At 35.3% G+C, this 19,355-nt stretch overlaps 1 protein-coding gene across 1 annotated transcript in view; it reads left to right on the top strand.

Annotated features, from left to right (window-relative positions):
* Smp_023940 (hypothetical protein) overlaps positions 1 to 19,123 on the top strand; it is a gene marked incomplete at its 5' end in the record, with an annotated part of 47,382 nt that extends 28,259 nt beyond the window's left edge. Inside the window, 11 exons of the mRNA XM_018796171.1 lie at positions 116 to 397; positions 3,608 to 3,870; positions 5,535 to 5,689; positions 7,171 to 7,310; positions 8,667 to 8,843; positions 9,280 to 9,428; positions 10,087 to 10,174; positions 11,412 to 11,648; positions 13,896 to 13,943; positions 15,894 to 15,980; positions 18,995 to 19,123. Coding sequence (XP_018650410.1) covers positions 116 to 397; positions 3,608 to 3,870; positions 5,535 to 5,689; positions 7,171 to 7,310; positions 8,667 to 8,843; positions 9,280 to 9,428; positions 10,087 to 10,174; positions 11,412 to 11,648; positions 13,896 to 13,943; positions 15,894 to 15,980; positions 18,995 to 19,024 — 1,656 coding nt within the window. The 3' untranslated portion in view covers positions 19,025 to 19,123. The remainder of the gene's footprint in view (positions 1 to 115; positions 398 to 3,607; positions 3,871 to 5,534; positions 5,690 to 7,170; positions 7,311 to 8,666; positions 8,844 to 9,279; positions 9,429 to 10,086; positions 10,175 to 11,411; positions 11,649 to 13,895; positions 13,944 to 15,893; positions 15,981 to 18,994) is intronic.
* Positions 19,124 to 19,355: the final 232 nt, after the last annotated feature.

Genomic DNA, 19,355 nt, shown 5'->3' with positions numbered 1-19,355 from the left:
ATTAATTGATGATTTGATTTTCATAGGATTTTTCCTATCAAACACTACCTTTCAGTTTAAAATATACGTAATATTCTTAGTTTATTCATTATTTTATTTGATCCACTAAATTCAGCTTAATAATACATTAGAAGAATCCGATAAAGTTGTGTCTTCACTAAATACTAAGTATGAACAATTACAAAGTGAATTACAGAAAGTACAATTAGAACATGCAAATATGTTGGAAAATTACAAAACTAAATATACAAATGAATTGAACGATCTAAACAAAAAATATGAAATGGAAAAATCTCAATGTATTGAACAATTGAATGTTGAACATCAAACAGCTTTAAAAAATGCTGTTGATACTGCTGTTTTCACCAAAGAAAAACAAATGAAACAACAGAATTCAGTAAGTTTTCTCTTTTCTTTTTCATTTCAAACAAACAGTAGTATTATGATGTGTCTTTTTCTACGGTCTAACATTACTTACTTACTTACTTACGCCTGTTATCCCTCGCCGAGGAGCATAGGCCGCTCATCAGCATTCTCCATCCAACTCTGTCCTGGGCCTTCCTTTCCAGTTCTTTCCAGTTGTTATTCATCCTTTTCATATCTGCTTCTATTTCCCGACGTAATGTGTTCTTTGGCCTTCCTCTTTTCCGCTTCCCTTCCGGATTCCAAGTTAGGGATTGCTTTGTAATGCACATTGGTGATTTCCTTAATGTATGTCCTATCCACTTCCAACGTCTTTTCCTAATTTCCTTTTCAGCTGGAAGCTGGTATGTCCTCTCCCATAAAACACTGTTGCTGATAGTATCCGATCAGTGAATGTTGAGTATTTTGCGTAGACAACTGTTTATAAATGCTTGTACCTTCTTGACGATGAATGTAGTAGTTCTTCACGTTTCAGCTCCGTACAGTAGGTCTAACATTACTAGACTATTTACTCGATCGGTGTTAAAATCAAACATATTTTTTAGAGTAATGATAATATATTTGAAAGGACAAAACTGAACTTGATCAGTTATTAATTAGAATAATAATATAATTTATAAATGAGGTATTTTTCAGTGATTACAAATTGCAGTGTATTAATTAATGCAATGAAAATACATTGAATATAAAATAACGAGATTCATACTGGATATATCGATATATTTAGCAATACACTGAACAATTCAATGAACGAAGTTCACTTTAAATCAATTTGTGAATTCTTTAATTTATTTCTTCATAAATGTAGTTTTTTTAGGTCTCCATATCTCCAACACCTCCCCTTTTTGATACTGTGTTTCTTTTAAGTTCACTTGACTACAATAGTGAAAAGAGCAGGTCCGGAGATTTATTGATTCTTCGTTGATATCTAGATAACGGGTACTCTTTTAGTGGCCCATGAATGATAGTTGTTGAATGATTGCTGTCGAAATAACTTATGTCGCGAATCCTCGTATATAATCATCGATTTGAGTCGCGTTGGTGGATAACGGAATTATATAAGTCCAATACCAGAATGGGTTTTTAAATACATATGTTTTGTACAGCCGTTGATCTGGACAGACAATCAGAGAACCGAAGCGATATATATATATATATAATGATCCCAATAACGTATTTATTTGGCGAACACTGTAACTCCGAATTAAGTCTCATAAAATGGCTTAAAGCTATGATGAACTACATTGCTTCATAAATAATGAAGCATTTTATCTTGTTTGAGAAGACCATTGTGTATAATATTTCAGATATAGTGACATTGAGCACAGTTAAATAAATAAATGATATATTCGGAAAATAATTGTAGAATGTATGCTGATTTACAGGGATGACCACATTGAACAAATAGCAATGTTACATGTAAAAGACAGGTATATAATTTTAGACTACTTGAAGCGTTATCATCCAAAAATTGTTTAGGGAATGAATGCATTTTTTGCACGGGCTACAACAATGAGAGGGATTTTTTGGAAACCATTAATTCTTTGTAAGGGGACTAGGATATCTTGTTGATGTATGAACTGAGTATCCAAGGTTATGCACCATCTACGCTTCAACACTGACGAGCGGATGTTTCCTAACTACTCATCAAATCAATTCCAACAGATAAATGTCAAGCTTTAGCTCAAGAGAGACCAGAGATTTCTGTAGACCAGAAAGATAATGACTTGAGCAAGGTAAATTTACCTATCGAAAATGACTTGAAGAGTAGTTAGGGGAAAAAAAATTCACCCTTTGGAGTTGAATCGGAAATGATGTATAACCTAATCGTCTATCTAGTCCATAATTGGTGGATTGGTTTGCTTTGGTGATGAAATCATTTAGTTGGAAGTTGATATGATCATATATCAGTATAGTATAGCAAGGGTATAAATAAAGTTTATAGAATAAATAAAATATCTTAGCATAATATTTTACGTGGAAGAATATTTTACAATATTTATAGTAACAAAAGTTCAAAGGGCTCTATACAAGTGGCTACGTAATGAATAAACGCTGATGAAATAAGATTACTAATCTAGAAGACAGTCTAAATGAAAAGACGTAATGATGTAATCAATTAAAGAAAAGAGTTTAACAAAACTTTATGATGTAATGAAGAAATCTTTATCACCAAGACAAAGAAAGATTAACAACTATCTCCTCTCGAAAACATAAATCAAGTTTCTGACACCTATTAGCCATGGCTTCAGTAAACATCATCTTAAAAGATTTCAAGCTATCGATTGGCTTTCCTGTGTCCAAGAGATGTTTAATAATTGCGCTATTTAAAATAGTTCCTTCTCTCAATAAAGGAGAATATGTATATGAGATTCCTCAAAAGAAAACACCTCCCTGAGATGGTGGAGAAGATTTGTAGCTCAGGTGGGTGATTTTAATGTAGGTTTGTTCTCTGAGCTGGATGGTTTGGTCCTGGAGCTTTCATCGTCCTTCTGAATGACATCATCAGCACAAACCTTGCCTGCATGAGCATCAATTAGCAGTCAAATGCCACGACATTTCTTCACTCATATCACTCATATACACGTAGACAACTACGGACATACATTCGACTGGAAAAATGTGGAGATTTTGGACAGAAGCAATTCCAGAAACACCAGAGAATTTTTAGAAGCTTGGCACTCAGGTCAGCCAGCAATAAACAAACACATTGAAATCAATCCAATTTATCAACCAATCAAGAAAATTATTCAGAAACATAGGAGCAAAAATCAAACCAATAGGAGATACAACCAAGACAAAGAAATAAACAATGACAGATTTAAGGTCAATAAGAACCAATTAACATCGATGTGCACAGGACAAGCTATGAATTACATGTGGAGAAATTCAAACACTTCACTTCTATTCGAAGTGTGTGCTGATGATGTCGTTCAGAAGGACGATGAAAGCTCCACGACCAAACCATCCAGCTCAGAGAACAAACCTACATCAAAACACCTCCCTGCATAGTCAATTATCAAGTTTTCGAATAAATTAAAAACTTCCTGTCCTTCCTAGTGATTGTCTAAACAATGAAATAACATTCAATTCTTTAAGTAAAATATACTATACTGATACCCTTTTACTAGTTACATCAATACGCTAAACACTTCTGTTTTTTTCTGGGGTAAAATAATAATAGGAATTGAGAAATCGTTTAAAACAAGTTTTGCAAGAGTTAGAAACTAGTAAAAAATTATCAGCTACTCCATCACGTCGTGAAATTGAATTACAAAATATACTACATGGAACTGAAGAAAAATTAAAACAATTACAATTAGAGTATGCAGATCAATGTAAATCACTTGAAGAATTACAAATAAAAATTGAGGAATTAGAATCAATGAATATGGAAATTAATGATAATTCTAAGAAGAATCAACAAGATTTGTGGGATCACAATTGGTGAGTAAAGTAAATACCGTTGGTATTCGTTTATTTATTATGTTCCGAGATTGTTAGTCAGTCACAACGTAGAACCTGGTATGTATGTACATCGGTTCAGGTTGACATACCCCATTAGCACAGACAGATGAAATTGTCAGGCCAAATCTCTGAATAGTAGAGGTGGTAATAGGAAAGATTAGGCACCAAAGATACGAGTTGAGATGTAAATTAGTAGAATAAAAGTAAAAAAGAATTATGGCGAATTTACAATCTCAGAATTTGGGGTAAGTCAGTCAGTCAGTCAGCTACAACGTAGGACCAGGCGCATATATCCATCGGTCCAAGTTGCCATATTTCGTTAGCACAGCAAGATGAACACCGGATTCATAAAAGTAGTTAATTTAGTGGTGGTAGTATATAAAAGATAGGTTGTATATAAGGATATAGTATAGGAAGGAAGAACGTTATAAAGCAATTTTAATCTCAAGGTTTAAGGGAAAATAAAGAGTGTATACACCTACGCCATTGTGATCGATTCTGAGCCATGTCACACAGAGTCTCCAACCATTGGTTACGATATTCACGTGGACCCCAACCAGGTAGTCTGCATCTGCCACCATGGCTCAGACTATAGGTTAGTGACTTCAAGCACTGATGCCACGTTTTGGTTTGGCCGCCCCTAACTCTTTTCCAACCATTCCCTACACTAGTCAGCATTGCGCGTCGTGGTAATCGGTGTTCAGGCATACGTAACATGTAAGACGAAGAATAGATACACTTGCACCATCCCAAATAATTTTCGAGCCATATCATTTCAAGTTTCTAACCGTTGGTTACGACAGTTATATGAACCTCAACTACGTAGTCGACACCTATTAACATGGCTTGGTCCAACTGTTTGTGGCTCCATGGACTGATGCCATATTTTGGTTTGACCACCACTAGCTCCCTTCCAGCCTACTCTTACACTGACAAACGTCGTCCGTCAAGGTAGGCGGTGGTTGGGCATATGTAAAACATGTCCCAACCACCTCAATCGATGAAGATTTACTACTTCATCAGTCGATTTATCATATTTACCTAGTACCTTATTCCTAACTCAGACATTGCCTACTCCGTGGTCACAAAATACATAAGCAATGCTTCATAGATACCTATGATCTAATACCAATAAACTACGAATATCCCCTATTCTTAATGGCCATGTTTCGCACTCATAAAGTAGGACGGAGCCAACTACCGCTCAATAAACTCGTCCTCTGGTCGTAGGTCGTATTACTGACGGTATATGGGTGTGACTACCCTAAAGTAGCTTCCTCCGATAAGTAGCATCTGCAGAGATACTGTGTCGTCACAGCAATGGGTGCAGGTTATAAAAGGTTATCACAAAAATGACAAACCAAAAAGTGTCTATAGATTTACATCGCCAGTTCTAGGGTTTTCAAAATATGGAGCTAATACATCAAAAACTACTCACGAAATGTCCGTAGGTGACTGACCTCAAACAGTTGTCTGTTGAGCTCTGCGGTCACGCTTCCAAGTTGCCAAGATCTCTATTTATTCAGTTTTTTTTCAGATCTTTTTTGATAAGAATCACCCTTCCAGGAACTGGAAAAGCGTTCTGGTGCTGTTAAGAAAAAAAAAGATTTTTTTTCTTACCTTTCGAATAATTTCTTTTTCAGTGATTCCATATCAGAAATTCACGAAAATTATCAAATGCAAATAGAATTATTAAAAACTGAACAAGCAAATTGTATTCAAGAAATGACAAGAGAATTTGGACAGAAGTTATCAACTAAGGAACGTGAAGTGATTGCACAACAAAAAATTGAAAATGGTTTGTTTATCGTTAGCTATTATTATTATTAGAGTTGTGTGTATGACACTAAGTAGTGATGGTAATTTGATGGACGTGGTTGTGAACTTTTATTGACTTGCATGTTTAATAAATATTCCATATTATATAGTTGAGATCATGAGTCAATTGAAGCTAGACCACCATCGAAAACCTGGGAGCACTGGACGGCCGTTTCGTCCTATTATTGGACTCCTCAGCAGTGCGCATCCACAATCCCGCCTCGCGAGATTCGAACCCACGACCTACCAGTCTCGCGCCAGAGCACTTAACCGTGGATTGCTTAAAGTTAGACATTAACACCGTTGAATGCCAGCTCAGTGGTCTATCGGTCTATAAAGTTATCAATTCTTGAACTACGTCACATTGGTGATTTGTGTAAACTTTATGGTTGAGTTCCGAACAATCCATCGTAATAAATGCTTTTGAAAATATTAAGTCAGTCAGTCAGTTATATACAACGTAGAACCTGACGGATATGTACATCATTTCAAGTTGTCAAACTCCATTAGTACAGTGTGATGAAATTGTAAGGGTTATTCACAGAATAATACAGGTAGTAACAGTATTATTGGTAATAGAAGTGATCAGACATCGATGGTGGGATTCGCGAAAACATTATTTAGTGAAATAAAAAGTTGAAAATTTTTTATAAGGGATTTATAAGCATAGGGTCTAGGGGAAGTTAAAGAGTGATTCCAAAGTCTCTAACCATTAGCCACGATAATGACCCGGCCTCCAACCAGGTAGTCTGAACCTGCCTACATGGCTCAGTTCCTACAATTAGTGTCTTCATGGGCTGATGCCATGTTTAGGCTTGGCTCCCTCTTGCCCTCAACCTACTCTTTTACCAGACAACTTCGCTCGTTGACGTTTTTTTGGATGAACATACGTAATACATACACTTTTTGGTTAAAATGTTACAGTGGAACTCTGACACATAATTACCAGTAACCACATTAATATTGTATGGGTAACATTTAAGACTATTTGATAACCCCATTTATTTCATTACAGTTCAATTCACCATAACAGTAGCCTATGGCAATTTAAAAAACAAAGACAACATGAGATACTTCATTGCATCTCTAGCTGATAATGATATAGTAAAAACATTTGTTCGGATTTATTAGAAATTCAATGGTTTCCTTGAAAGTAAACCATCGAGAATCCAATTTTCAAAGAGTCAAATTCAACTTTCTGCGCGCTGTTTACAAATCCTCTTCGATGGTTTTAATAATTCCTTTTCTTATTGATTCTAGTTGAGATTTTTTTGGGGGGGGGGAAATATCATGTTTCGCAATCCAATATCTTTTGTTTACTCTAAAATTTATAGTTGATCTAAAAGGGAGTAAGGATAGACCAGACTTATGATTATTTACACAATGATTAGCCATCTGTTTAGTAAAATTACCCTTCAAGCAGTTTTACTTGCATGTAATTTTTTGTTCTAAAATTCATAGATCAAACATTAACAAAGTTAAAACAAATGGAACAAAGTCATTCTGAAAAATTAGCATATTTCGAGGAAACTATCTCAGACTATGATCGTCAGAATACAAGACTTAAGAATCGTATTAGTGAATTACAATTGGAGTTAAAAGTGAGTTGGTAGTATTTCATTTTATCATTATCAAGTTTAGTGACCTACTTTTTAAAATGAGGATTCAATGTTGTTTTCCTGAATGTCGAATGCTCTTGATCCTAGGTGTAATTTGCAATTCGAATTATATAAAGAATCGATAACATGATTCACTATTGATTTGTATTAACTAGTTTCGATAATAACGTTTCACATATCTGCGTTCCGAGACAGATATATAGTCATTACCTTTATTGTAGTTTCACATTTTGTCAATCAGGCATTACAGTACCTTTGCATTATCATTGTGAAATTTTACACTGTAAAGACCTATGCGTCATTGTACTCACTATACAATGTATTGGATCGATTAACATCAAAGAGTTGTAGGAGCTTTGTAAAAATCCAGTGTCGTTATCCTCCGTTTGTACTCACTATTTTTGTGATATCGTAAGTGTAGTGAATATTCGTCTACATCTATGGAATAAGTTAGACATGCATTAAGGACGGGTTAAAATTCAGTTAAGCCCTTAGTAAAAAGCCTCAATAACTTAATAAAATGTTATGTTCACTGCAGCTCGAAGAATGGAAGAAAACATCAAGTTTGAGGATACATTAATAACTACTACGTTCACGATAGTTACTAGTTAAAAATAGATTGTCAGACAGACACAGATATCATCAACATAAAGTTTGATACAGATATACGTTGACCCAAGTAGCCGTACCATATTATCACAACTAACTGTAAATACCAAGAAATCAAAATCGTGCAGTAGCACTAACAAGAAAAAGGACTAAACATTGAGAATGTAGTTTGTGAAAATAAAGTGGAAAGATATATGTGAAGGGAATTCAAGATGGAAAGTAAAAAGCATCCACACCACTGAACAACTTTGAATCATGTTACCAGAAAGTTTCAGAAGGGTTATCTACGGTCTCCATTTTGAGTATGGCTCACACAAGATACCCAAATTTTCTAGCAGTATTCGTCACTTGATTTGTGTGTGGGCTAGGATACTGCTCGTGTGCCCAAGCCAATGCAGGTAGTTTTCTATGGGTTTTACTCCCTAAGCTTTTGACCTAGGGATCTAGTCCACCAGGAGGTGTAGCAGTGTTAGGAGATGCAGTCCCATGTTGACCAATGATCAGAAATATGTTCATATGCCATTTGTCCTCTTAAGACCCTTTAACTCACATGCACCGTTGGTTTTGAATCAGGGTTTTCCAACTCTTTCAATATCATCTTCATCTCCTATCTAACTTGTACTTTTTAAAAAAAGCAGTCCTTTTCGTGTTCTTTTTATGGATTGCATTATTTCTGTTTTAAAAAAAATTAAATTGTCACATATTATCTTCTTCTACATATATTTCAAGCGTTTAACAGATAATAATAATAATACAGTTGAAGCTAGACATGAACCTATTAAAGTGGTCGATACACCTCTTACAACATCAACCCAATCAATGGTTTCTCGTCATGATGTCGATGTACAATGTGATATAAAACTCAATGAAAACAATGCGCTTATTAACACTACTACCAATACTAATGTAGGTTTTGTTAAGATTTCTATTTTTTTTCTAATATCTTTTTTTGATAAGTAATAATTTCATTGATTCGTAGTACTATTCCTTCAAGTAACCTATGGGTAGTCAGCTCACTAGTGACTTATTTCAAGATGTCTCTAAAGTTCTAAGTGAGAAGTTTTGATTGGTGTTTGACATGTCGGGAGTGGAATGGTCATCACTAGTGTCGTTGAATAATCATTATTCTATGTTGTTAATTGATTGGAGTTTAAAATATACGATTAGATGCAGATATTCACTTTAGTTATATTACTTAAGCGTTCTGTCCTGAGTTCCATTACTGATGAGGTTGTAGATGAGTACCGTTGAGGAACTTGAGACCAGGATAAAGAGAAACTGTAGAGTAGTATTTGGTGTCCAATGTTACTCCAACTAATTTCTTTTTATATTTGTTCTTTAGATTTGTAATCATGAGAATGGAACTGCTTCATCAACTAAATTGTGTTCTGAAGTAAATAATAACACTCATCTACAGTCAAATGATGAGCATGATGATTGGATTGAAAAAGTACGTCAAGAAATACTTCAGTCAGATTCTATTGATTCCTTGTAAGTTGGAAAAAGCTGGATTTTGTTGTTATCGTCTTTGTTGTATTTAATACGCAGGTTGGTTTAGAGGTTAAGGGTTCGCGCGCGAGGCCGAAGGTCCTGGCTTCAAGTTTCGCTTGCAGGTTCGTGGGTACACAGTACTGAGGAGTCTAGTACTAAGATGAAACGCCTATCCAGTGCATCCAGGTTTTCACTGGTGGTCTAGCATAAATCGACTCGTAATTTTTAAGTTATTATAAACTTTTTATTCCATAAATTCATTTTTTCTCGCTGAGTCATATTGTTTACGCTGAATGTTTCCTACTATCTCTGTTACTGTCGATTATGTGGTGTGACATTTTGTGGCGATACGCAAATTTACCTGGTTCTGCGTTGTTTGTGATTGGATGACTAACTCAGTGGTTTAAATGGTAGGTAGCATGATTTATTTGAAGACTCTGAGTTCCCATTCCTTGATATGTAGAGCGTATACTTTGTTAATGTGTTGCTTAAACACGTCAACTCAGTTATCATCCACTGCTTCTTAGTGTTAAATTTTCGTCTAGCCGATTTCAGTCCATGAAAAAACCTTTCTACATATAAGGTAAAGCTGGGAAGTTAGCAGCAAAAAGTGTTATAACATTCGTTTCGTTTTACTCACCTCTTTGTTTTCTTACAGACACCCAGCATTGCGTCAATCTCGGTATCCTACTTCGGTTCCTATACGTGATTATGAAGCGCTTCAATTACACAATACGGATCTTCAAGTAAGTTTATTTTTTATTCTGATATAGTATTGGATTATAGTGGAGAAAATATGTATATCTCCAACTTATTGTATAAATACAAATGATAGTTTTATTTAGTCAATACTATTTGGGTGTTAAATAATGGGTATAACGTATATATGCATTTGTACAAGGTATCTGCATGATCCAGAAGGATTGAATATTGTATGATTTTGATTTGGTAATTTGTTTTACAATGTTGCCGTTTTGTTTTTTCCACTGATTATGTAATCGAATAGAACTTTGATCTTGCGAAGTTGAATATTTTGAAATTCAGCCGAAAACACCATGACTATTGGTATATTTTCCTTCCCTTTAATAAAACAAGTGACGATGACACTGAGATTCGTACATCAGATATATTTGTTATTAGGAACCCTTGGTAATTCATAGAAGACTTCGAATAATCAGCGCTTTTTGAAAGTCTCCAAGATAATTCTTAGAGATAACGAATTTGGTCATTATCCAACTAGATGTCTGCTGATTCTGTTATCAACTTTAGCATATTTTCCAGAAGCTTCTAGAGCCACGTAAAACAATATAAATACCCCTGTTTTCCGTCCATGAACAGATAACTTTTGAAGTAAAGCTCCTTTTATATATATATTGTTGTTTGTTCTCTGTTCAGCGTTCAAAGTAAATTTCTTCGGACTAGGAACAAATCGTTAGAAATCCCAATGCCTAAGCAATCAGTAACAAGATTTATCATTTATGCGACAAAAGTACATAGGGAGAGAGTCTTGTTAAAATAATTTTGCAGATAAAGATAAATAGCAGCTTAATCAGTGGTTGAATGTATTTACAATTTTAAAAAACTGTTAAAGCGGAATATATTACTATCCTCCCATTGTTGTGGTAAAATTTCCTGGTTGAAAGCAAACATCCAACAATGAATAACATGTCTTTTATTATTATTACGTTGGTGATGGGATCATTTGGTATCATAGGATGATTGGACTTGGAATATATGAACTATTTGTTGTGGATTTTTTGAACTAAATTAATTATGTTCTTCGTGAGACCTGAAAGTATCGATTTCGTATGGTTGTTGTAGTTGCTATGTTCCAAATTTAGAAAACAACAAATAATAGATGTATTCAGAGCTCATTGATTTTCAAATACCATCAGTAAATACTGGTTTTGCAACAAAATACAGTTACCTACTCAAAGATAATAATTTTTTTTGTTTTTTCCTCTCTGTTCATTTTCTACCTAGAATCAATTACAACAACTTTCTGCCGATTTTGAGGCATTACGATCCAAATGTACAGCTGCATGCAGTAGTGCCAGTAATAAAAATTCCCTATCTGAATCATTACATATTCATACAGTGGATAATACAGTTAGATCAAATAATTATAGTTTATCGTTTAATTCAATTCCACCTGATTATCAACATGTCTTGTTGACTAGTCCAAGTGATAATCGTCTACATGAATTAGTTGAATATGAAGTAAGTGTACTGATTATTCTTTGGAAGGAAACGAAAATAAAACGTCCATTTTTTAACCTTCGAATAAGTTTCATTGATTCACTTATTAATTTACTACTAACCTTTTAACAGGTTACTTTTTGTTTAAACCACTTCAGGAATCGCCATCTCTTCTCGTTCAATTGTCACTAGAACTTGCACTTTGTTTTTTAATCATTTTTCCAATTATTTATTTAGGCTGGTCAAGTGATCCCTAGTGTTGCTAAGGTTGTATAAACAGTTGACACTTCCCTGTTAATTACCCAGTTGGAAGGATATTTCTTCATGTGGTACCTGAAAACAAATCGCGGTTACTAGTGGTCTTATCGTCTAAGGGAGTAGAAAACCTCCAGTCACAGTTGATGTTTGACCTTTTAATTCTTAGACCTTATTACTAGTGGTTAAACTCACTAGATCAGATTAGGCTGTCATTCTTAAGGTCGACTTTCTCCCTAATTTCTTTACGTTGTAAGATGATAGCATCTCTAGAGGTCCTAATTATCCTGAGAAGTCAGTCAGCTACAATGTAGGACCAGGCACATGAGAAACTTCTTTACTGTCATCACACCTCAATATGACTGCTTTTGAGATTTTCGTGCATTGCTTTTAATTGTACCAGTCTGTAACCAAAATGTGTGGCATGAAAAAACCTCCAATCATCGTAGCTATATTGAACTATCAAAATAGTCATACCTGATCACTGTATCAAAGCAATAGATAGGATCAAAGTCTCTTGCTGTAACACATGTCCAAGATGTCTTAAAATACCTATCACATAATAATGATATTTTGAAATAAAATGTAAGCTCGAATTCATTTTTTTTAGCTTTGAGCACCATTCTTGTTTATGGGATGACAAATGATGGCAACTGACTACTGAAGTAAAACGGGTTTCGAACTTGAAGATCGATGGCGGTGCTAATGAATTTCGAGTGACTGACTAAAGCAATAGAGCATTTCTGTTTCTGTTTTTCATCATTATTTTCTCTTTCTATTATTGTCTTATATGTCTCATCCTACTGATCAGAGTGACATAATTAAACATTATGAGTACTTCTTGTTATCGACTATTAAGTGGTTGGAACCAGTTGGCGATAAACCCTCGACCCGGGTTTCGTACTAATTAACATTCAACAGCAAGATGTATATTCAACAATATCTATGCTACTGTGACACTTGTTCATGTATTTATTTATTTATTTAAACACATAAATATTGGTACAAAGGAGACACCAGATATATATGTGCCACACAAATCTCATTTGATTTGTGTGAGGGCTGTGATACTGCCCAGGTGCCCAAATCGAAACAGGTGGTTTTCTTAAGGAGCCACACTCGGAGCCTTTGACCTAAAAGGCAGTGGAGCATCGTGAAGAGATTCAGTCCAGAAGAAGCCGGTGACTAACGATTGATTCATGCGCTATTTGTTCCCTCAGAATACTGGAGTCCTTGTGCACCATTGGTTTGGAATCAGGGTTGTCCAACTCCCCTAGGTGGACTTTCCATGTCCACCAACCCGGTTAAAGCGCTGGACATTCGCTCTTCGTTCTCTCAATTTCCTGAACAACAGTAGTGCCACGAGAAGGCAGTTAGTAGGACTTCCCTGTCAGAGGCTATATACGCGTGGCCATGTGAGAACATTCGGAGAGGGAGAGTGGACTCTCCCCACTCTTGGCCGTATCAGGGCATTTGGTGGCAAATTGTTCAAGTAACAACTGGTATAAACTGCAGTTCCATGCTTTCCTATCAATGGCATTCATTTAACATCCAATCATGTTTTAACTCGATCGATCAGATTCAACCAGTAATAAGAACCAGATAAGATTAACATGAGTTAATACTCAGTGGTTAATGAATATGAGTGGCTGTGTTCAGTATTTTATGTAATGTTTTGAGAGCTCATGATGCTAAACTATTGTATCCTGAACAGATAATTTCTAGTAAACAGTTGACTTTGTTAATTCATTATTAGCATAGGCCGCCGATCAGCGGCCTATGCTCCACTGAGAGTAACAGGCGTAAGTTAAGTTAGCTCTATAATTGGAATTTAATAATTTAAACAGCTTAATTCCATTAACCATTAAATCATTAATTCAAACTTAATTTCATCATAGTTCAGTTACTGTAAATAGTTGTGTTTTTTTCTCTCATTAAAACTATTCTAGGAAATTTGTCTTAACGACTGTTTATTTATTCAATTACTTATTGTTTTTCATGTTTACTTTCCAGTATTTGAAAAATGTTCTCTTCGAATATATGCAAGGACGTGAAACTCAAGTTTGTGAAGATATTTATCGCTAAATATATATATATATATATATTAATTAGGTCTTTTTTTACAATTCTTTGTTCAATTTCTCCAAGTTGTTGCATGGGGGGGTCGATGAACCAACCTCTTCTTTCTAATATATAAGACCAAGCGAAATAAGTCTTTTTTTACTACTTAGCTAATCCGTTTAATATGAATGATTTGTTTAGCATCAGTCAGTACTGTAATGTGTTTATCAGATAGTGTCAATATATCTATTAAAAGAGTTGTTCACTTGATGTTTCCCAACGAAACTTAACTGCTAATATATTTATTTTCATTAAAATCATAGATCGATCTAAGTTGGATTTACATTGAAAACCTGGAAGCATTGGACAACCATTTCTTCCTAGTATAGGTTCATGATTTCAACGAGATTCAACAATCTTTACAACTCTTCACTAAAGATAGTTAGTAAGCAAAGATGGATAGTGGCTAGCAGTGGAATTCAGGACGCGCGTTTCGTTTTATTTGGGACTCGTCAGCCGGATGTACCTGCATCTCAGAGTTGAGCTGATAAGTCCCAAATAAGACGAAACGCGCGCCAAACTGGATTCCACTGCTAGCCACTATCCATCTTTGCTTACAATGCTTGTGAATTTAGGCTATATCAAGGCAATGCGCACAGTATACACATATGCCAATTAGAGACTGACCAGTTGCAGTCCTAAAACATCAATGGGAAGATTCAAACAAACAATACTAAATGAATTTAAAGATAGTTAGGTCCAGCTGTAAAAAAACATCTGCCAGTAATTCCTACGGTTTACTTGAAAGTGAACAATTTTGTCATCATTATTATATCCAAGTGTATGTAGAAATTTATGATGTTTAATTTTTAATATTAATTATTAAAACACTGAAATATCATTTTTTGTGTGGATTCATCTACTAAACTGAAAGTTATTTGTATCACTAGGTTATTATCTATTTATCCATAGAAACTACCTAGATTCTGAGTTTACACAACTCCACTGGTTCAAGATGTTCACACACACACCACCGTTCGGATTGAGTTGTAGTTTACTTTATGGGTATTTTTTAAGAACTGAGGTTTTCCTTCTTAAGAGGAGTGGAACCCATTTCGGTTGTATTCCTATCTTATTGTTCTTTAATGCTCTATGTCATTTTTAATTTTATTGTTCGTCATAAAATTCTCTCTTGTGTGCTTATTACTTTCGCCTGTTATTCCCAATAGAGCATAGGCCGCTGACCAGCATTCTCCAACCCACTCACACTGTCATGGGCCTTTTTTTCTAGTTCTATCCAGTTTTTGTCTGTCTGTATTTCTCTGCGTAATGTGTTCTTTGGTCTTCCTCTTCTCCTTTGGCCTTCAGGATTCCATGTGAGGGCTTGTCTTGTGACGCGATTGCATGATTTCCTCAAAGTGTGCTCAATCCACTTCCAGTGCTTCTTCCTCCGCTGGGATCTGGTTTGTTGTCTCCCACAGTAACTTGTTGCTGAAAGTGTGTGGCAAACGGATCCGAAGTATCTTGCGTAGAAAACTATTAGTAAACACTTGTATCCTCTGGATGATGGCTTTCGTAGTTCTCCACGTCTCTGCCCCATACAGTAGAACTGTCTTCACATTTGTATTGAAAATTGTGATCTTGGTGTTGGTTGATAATTGTTTTGAGTTCCAGATGTTTTTCAATTATAGATATGTTGTTCTTGCTTTGTCGATTCACGCCCTCACATCTGCATCTGATCCACTGTGTTCGTCAATGATGCTGCCCAGATATGTAAAGGTTTCCACATCCTCCAAAGCTTCTCTGTCAAGTGTAATTCGATTGGTGTGCTTATGTAGTGTGTATATTTTGTTGTTGTGTCATATTGACCAAACATTTGTTTGTGTTTTCATATACTAAATAATTACTGTGTCTTAGTGATGTTTTTTTCAAATTTCTTTTCAAATGTAGACATTGTCAAAGGTTCTGTGCTCGCTAATGCGTTTCAATGCAGATCAAACGCGTAAAGTACTAACCTATGAAGATCAAAAATCCAAGGTCAGTCTCGGTTTTATCTTGTATCCTATCCTTATATACGAAATGAATAAACATCTAATCGTGATTTGTGAGTCTTTTAGGATACTGTCATATATTTTCCATCCTGATGATGTCGTTCAGAAGGACGATGAAAGCTCCACGACCAAACCATCCAGCTCAGAAAACAAAACTCCATCAAAATTTTCCATTCTCACTGAAACTTTGTCACTTCAATAACGCTAGTGATTTCTAGTTCCGTGTGTAGGTCCAACTCTTCATACATACATTTCTAGGCAGTCGAAAATTAAAATTAAAATAATAACTGAATAGTTGGTGCCGATTAGTTCAATAACAAAATAAATTATCCAATGAAACTATTCAGATCACGTAGTAGTGAATTGGTTACCAACTGAACCTGAAATTTTCTTACAGAAATATCGACATTAAAACTAGTATGAAACCGAATGGCAGCATGTAAAGACAGTGGAGAAAAGATGAGTTAGTATTTAACAACTAACTGTATATGATCGTCTTCCTTCTCCATACACTGACTGTAATCATTAATAATCTATGTATTCTATACACAATAGCATTGTGGTACACCATAATTATCATATAAATGCTTCTGATATGAATAATCGAACGTTGTTGAGGTTAAGTGTTTTGTTGCAGTTCAGGCAGATTCATTAAAAGATAAATTTATGGACCTGTATTGATTAAGATATGTGACTTTCAAAGGTGCATTTTCTCCGACTGATGCTATTTACATCAGTATTGAGTTGTGGAGGTTGTTGAATTGTATCGAGATCATGATTCGACCTGAGTTAGACAACCATTAAACACCTAGAGGCAATGGAAGACCGTGTCGTCGTACTATGAGACTTCTCATCAGTGCTTATCCATGACCTCCCAACCGAGAATCGAATTCAGGACCATCTGTCTCACACAAATGCTTAATCTCTAGACCATTGAAGCGGAATTCAATGGTGTTTTTTGATCTAAATAATGAACAGAATAATACTAATGCAAGTTTAATTTACTGAAGGCCTAAATATTTCTATGTGTGAGAAAATGCCTCGCTTTATGTGTAATACAAGCATTGAATGAAATTAACATAATATTAAAATATATAATCATAGATACTGAAGTTTTTCCCCGATAAATGGTTAAAATAAGGTTAAATGTAAAGAAAACTAAGATTAATATATCAATTGGTGACATTGATCCTAAAAGATATTGGATACCAATCTAATGTTGTATGCATGAAGCTGTAGACTTCTCATGTGTAGAGTTGTCAGGAAGATGATAACAATCAGTGATAGGGCCCCCAAATGCCCTGGTACGGCCAAGAGTGGGGAGAGTCCGCTCTCCCTCTCGAAGTGCTCTCACATGGCCACGCGAATATATAGCCTCTGACAGGGAAGTCCTACTCACTGCCTTCTCGTGGCGAGGGTGTTGTTTACGAAATTGAGAGGACGAAAAGCGAATGTCCAGCGCTTTAACCGGGTTGGTGGATATAGAGGATCCACCTAGGGGAGTTGGAAAACCCTGATTACAAACTAATGGTGCACATGGGCTCCAGTATCCTGAGGGAACAAATGGCGTACGAATCAATCGTTGGTCACCGGCTACCATGGGAATGCATCTCCTCACGATGCTCCACTGCCTTGTGGATCAGATCTTTCGGTCAAAGGCTCCAGGTGTGGGCCCCTAAGAAAACCACGTGCTTCAGTCTGGGCACCTGGGCAGTATCACAGCCCTCACACAAATCAAATGAGATTTGTATGGCGCATATATATCTGGTGCTTCCTTGTACCAATATTTATGTGTTTAAATAAATAAAGGTATGTATGAATAAAAAACCAGAATCTAAGATAGAGGGGTAGATAAATAGTTCACATATTATTTGTACCATTGTGAACGATTGCGAGTCATGTTACCCAAAATCTCCAAACACTAATCGCGGTTGTCATTCCAATACTAACCAGACAACCTTCATCTATCAACATAATATTAAAAAAAAATCAAGTCATTTCCTTCAGAATCTCAATCCAAAATTATGAGTAAATGAAATAGTGACCTAATTAAGACAGTTAACTTTGAAAACATTAGAACATATATTTTGACGAAACTTCATCTACTACTTCAGTTGGGATCACTTGTTTTGAGGTCGACTGCAATAATCTCTGTTCTTGGTAAAAAAAAAAGTTACATTGGTACCGACTAGTAGTTAATGAACTTACTCGGTTGAAAATTTGTTTTAAACATAATTTCAATATCGTTTAACTACAGCACAAATTCATATAGGGTAAGTTGTAAAAATGTGTGTCCTAATCAAATAATATCACTTCACTGTTTTCCTTAATTATAATACAATACACTGATTTAAATAGATAACTTAAATGTTCACTTCAATAACCCGAACAACTAATTATTGTAAACCTAATTTGATAAAGTAAAACCATTTGCATAGTTAAAAGCGTGAGTCAATGGAAGCTAGACCACCAGGGAAAACCTGGAAACACTGGACAGCCGTGCGCATCCACGACCTCGCCTCGCGAGACTAGAACCCAGGACCTACCAGTCTCGCGCCAGAGCACTTAACCGATAGACCACTGAGCCGGCATCCGATGGTGTTTATGTCTAACTTCAATCAATCCACTGCATCATTTATCTCTATTATTATTACTATTAATAATGATCTGTTTTGAAATGTAAGTTAAATCATACACGGTTATATAGTTTTTGTGTTATAGTGGAAATACGTTTCCTGTCAAATTCTTTATTTACTTCAAATCCTATGGATTGATGTTTTTCGTATGTGCAAATTTGCGTGTATTTCATATATTTAAGGCTTTCAATTGGGAAGTTGGTATTTCCCGTTGTTATTTATACACATTTATCATTTAACAAAAGTTTTTTGTCAGCACTCTCTTTGCGTATGATGCTTAAAACAAATCAGTCAAAGAAAACACAGTTGTGTGATTACTCTCTGTAAAATGTATTGCTCTTGTGCAATGTTTATTTAATTTTAGACATGGACTATTCGCACTGCTATGGAATGAAGTGAAACTGGCAAGATGATATCAGGAACTCTCCATTACAACAAGCGCTTTCCTCGCTACTAACCAACCCTTTCTTGTCTCTCTCTCTCCTCATACACAGTGACACACACTTTAGAGACGATTTTTTTGGGTTTACTTGAGTTATTGTACATTTTTCTACTCGTTACTTTTGTGTCTTTGATTTCTTTATATGCTTTATTTTGCCTTTTTATCCTATTTAGGATAAAGTATGGACTTTTTACTGCTATTTTCTTGATTTCATCATTACATCAGTCGTTGTTTCGTTCCTTATTTTGATTACTTCGTTATATATTGTAATGCTTTTTTGTTT

The sequence above is a fragment of the Schistosoma mansoni genome, chromosome 2, assembly GCF_000237925.1.
Source record: "Schistosoma mansoni strain Puerto Rico chromosome 2, complete genome".
Taxonomy (NCBI): domain Eukaryota; kingdom Metazoa; phylum Platyhelminthes; class Trematoda; order Strigeidida; family Schistosomatidae; genus Schistosoma; species Schistosoma mansoni.
This window is presented reverse-complemented; position numbering and strand designations above follow the sequence as displayed.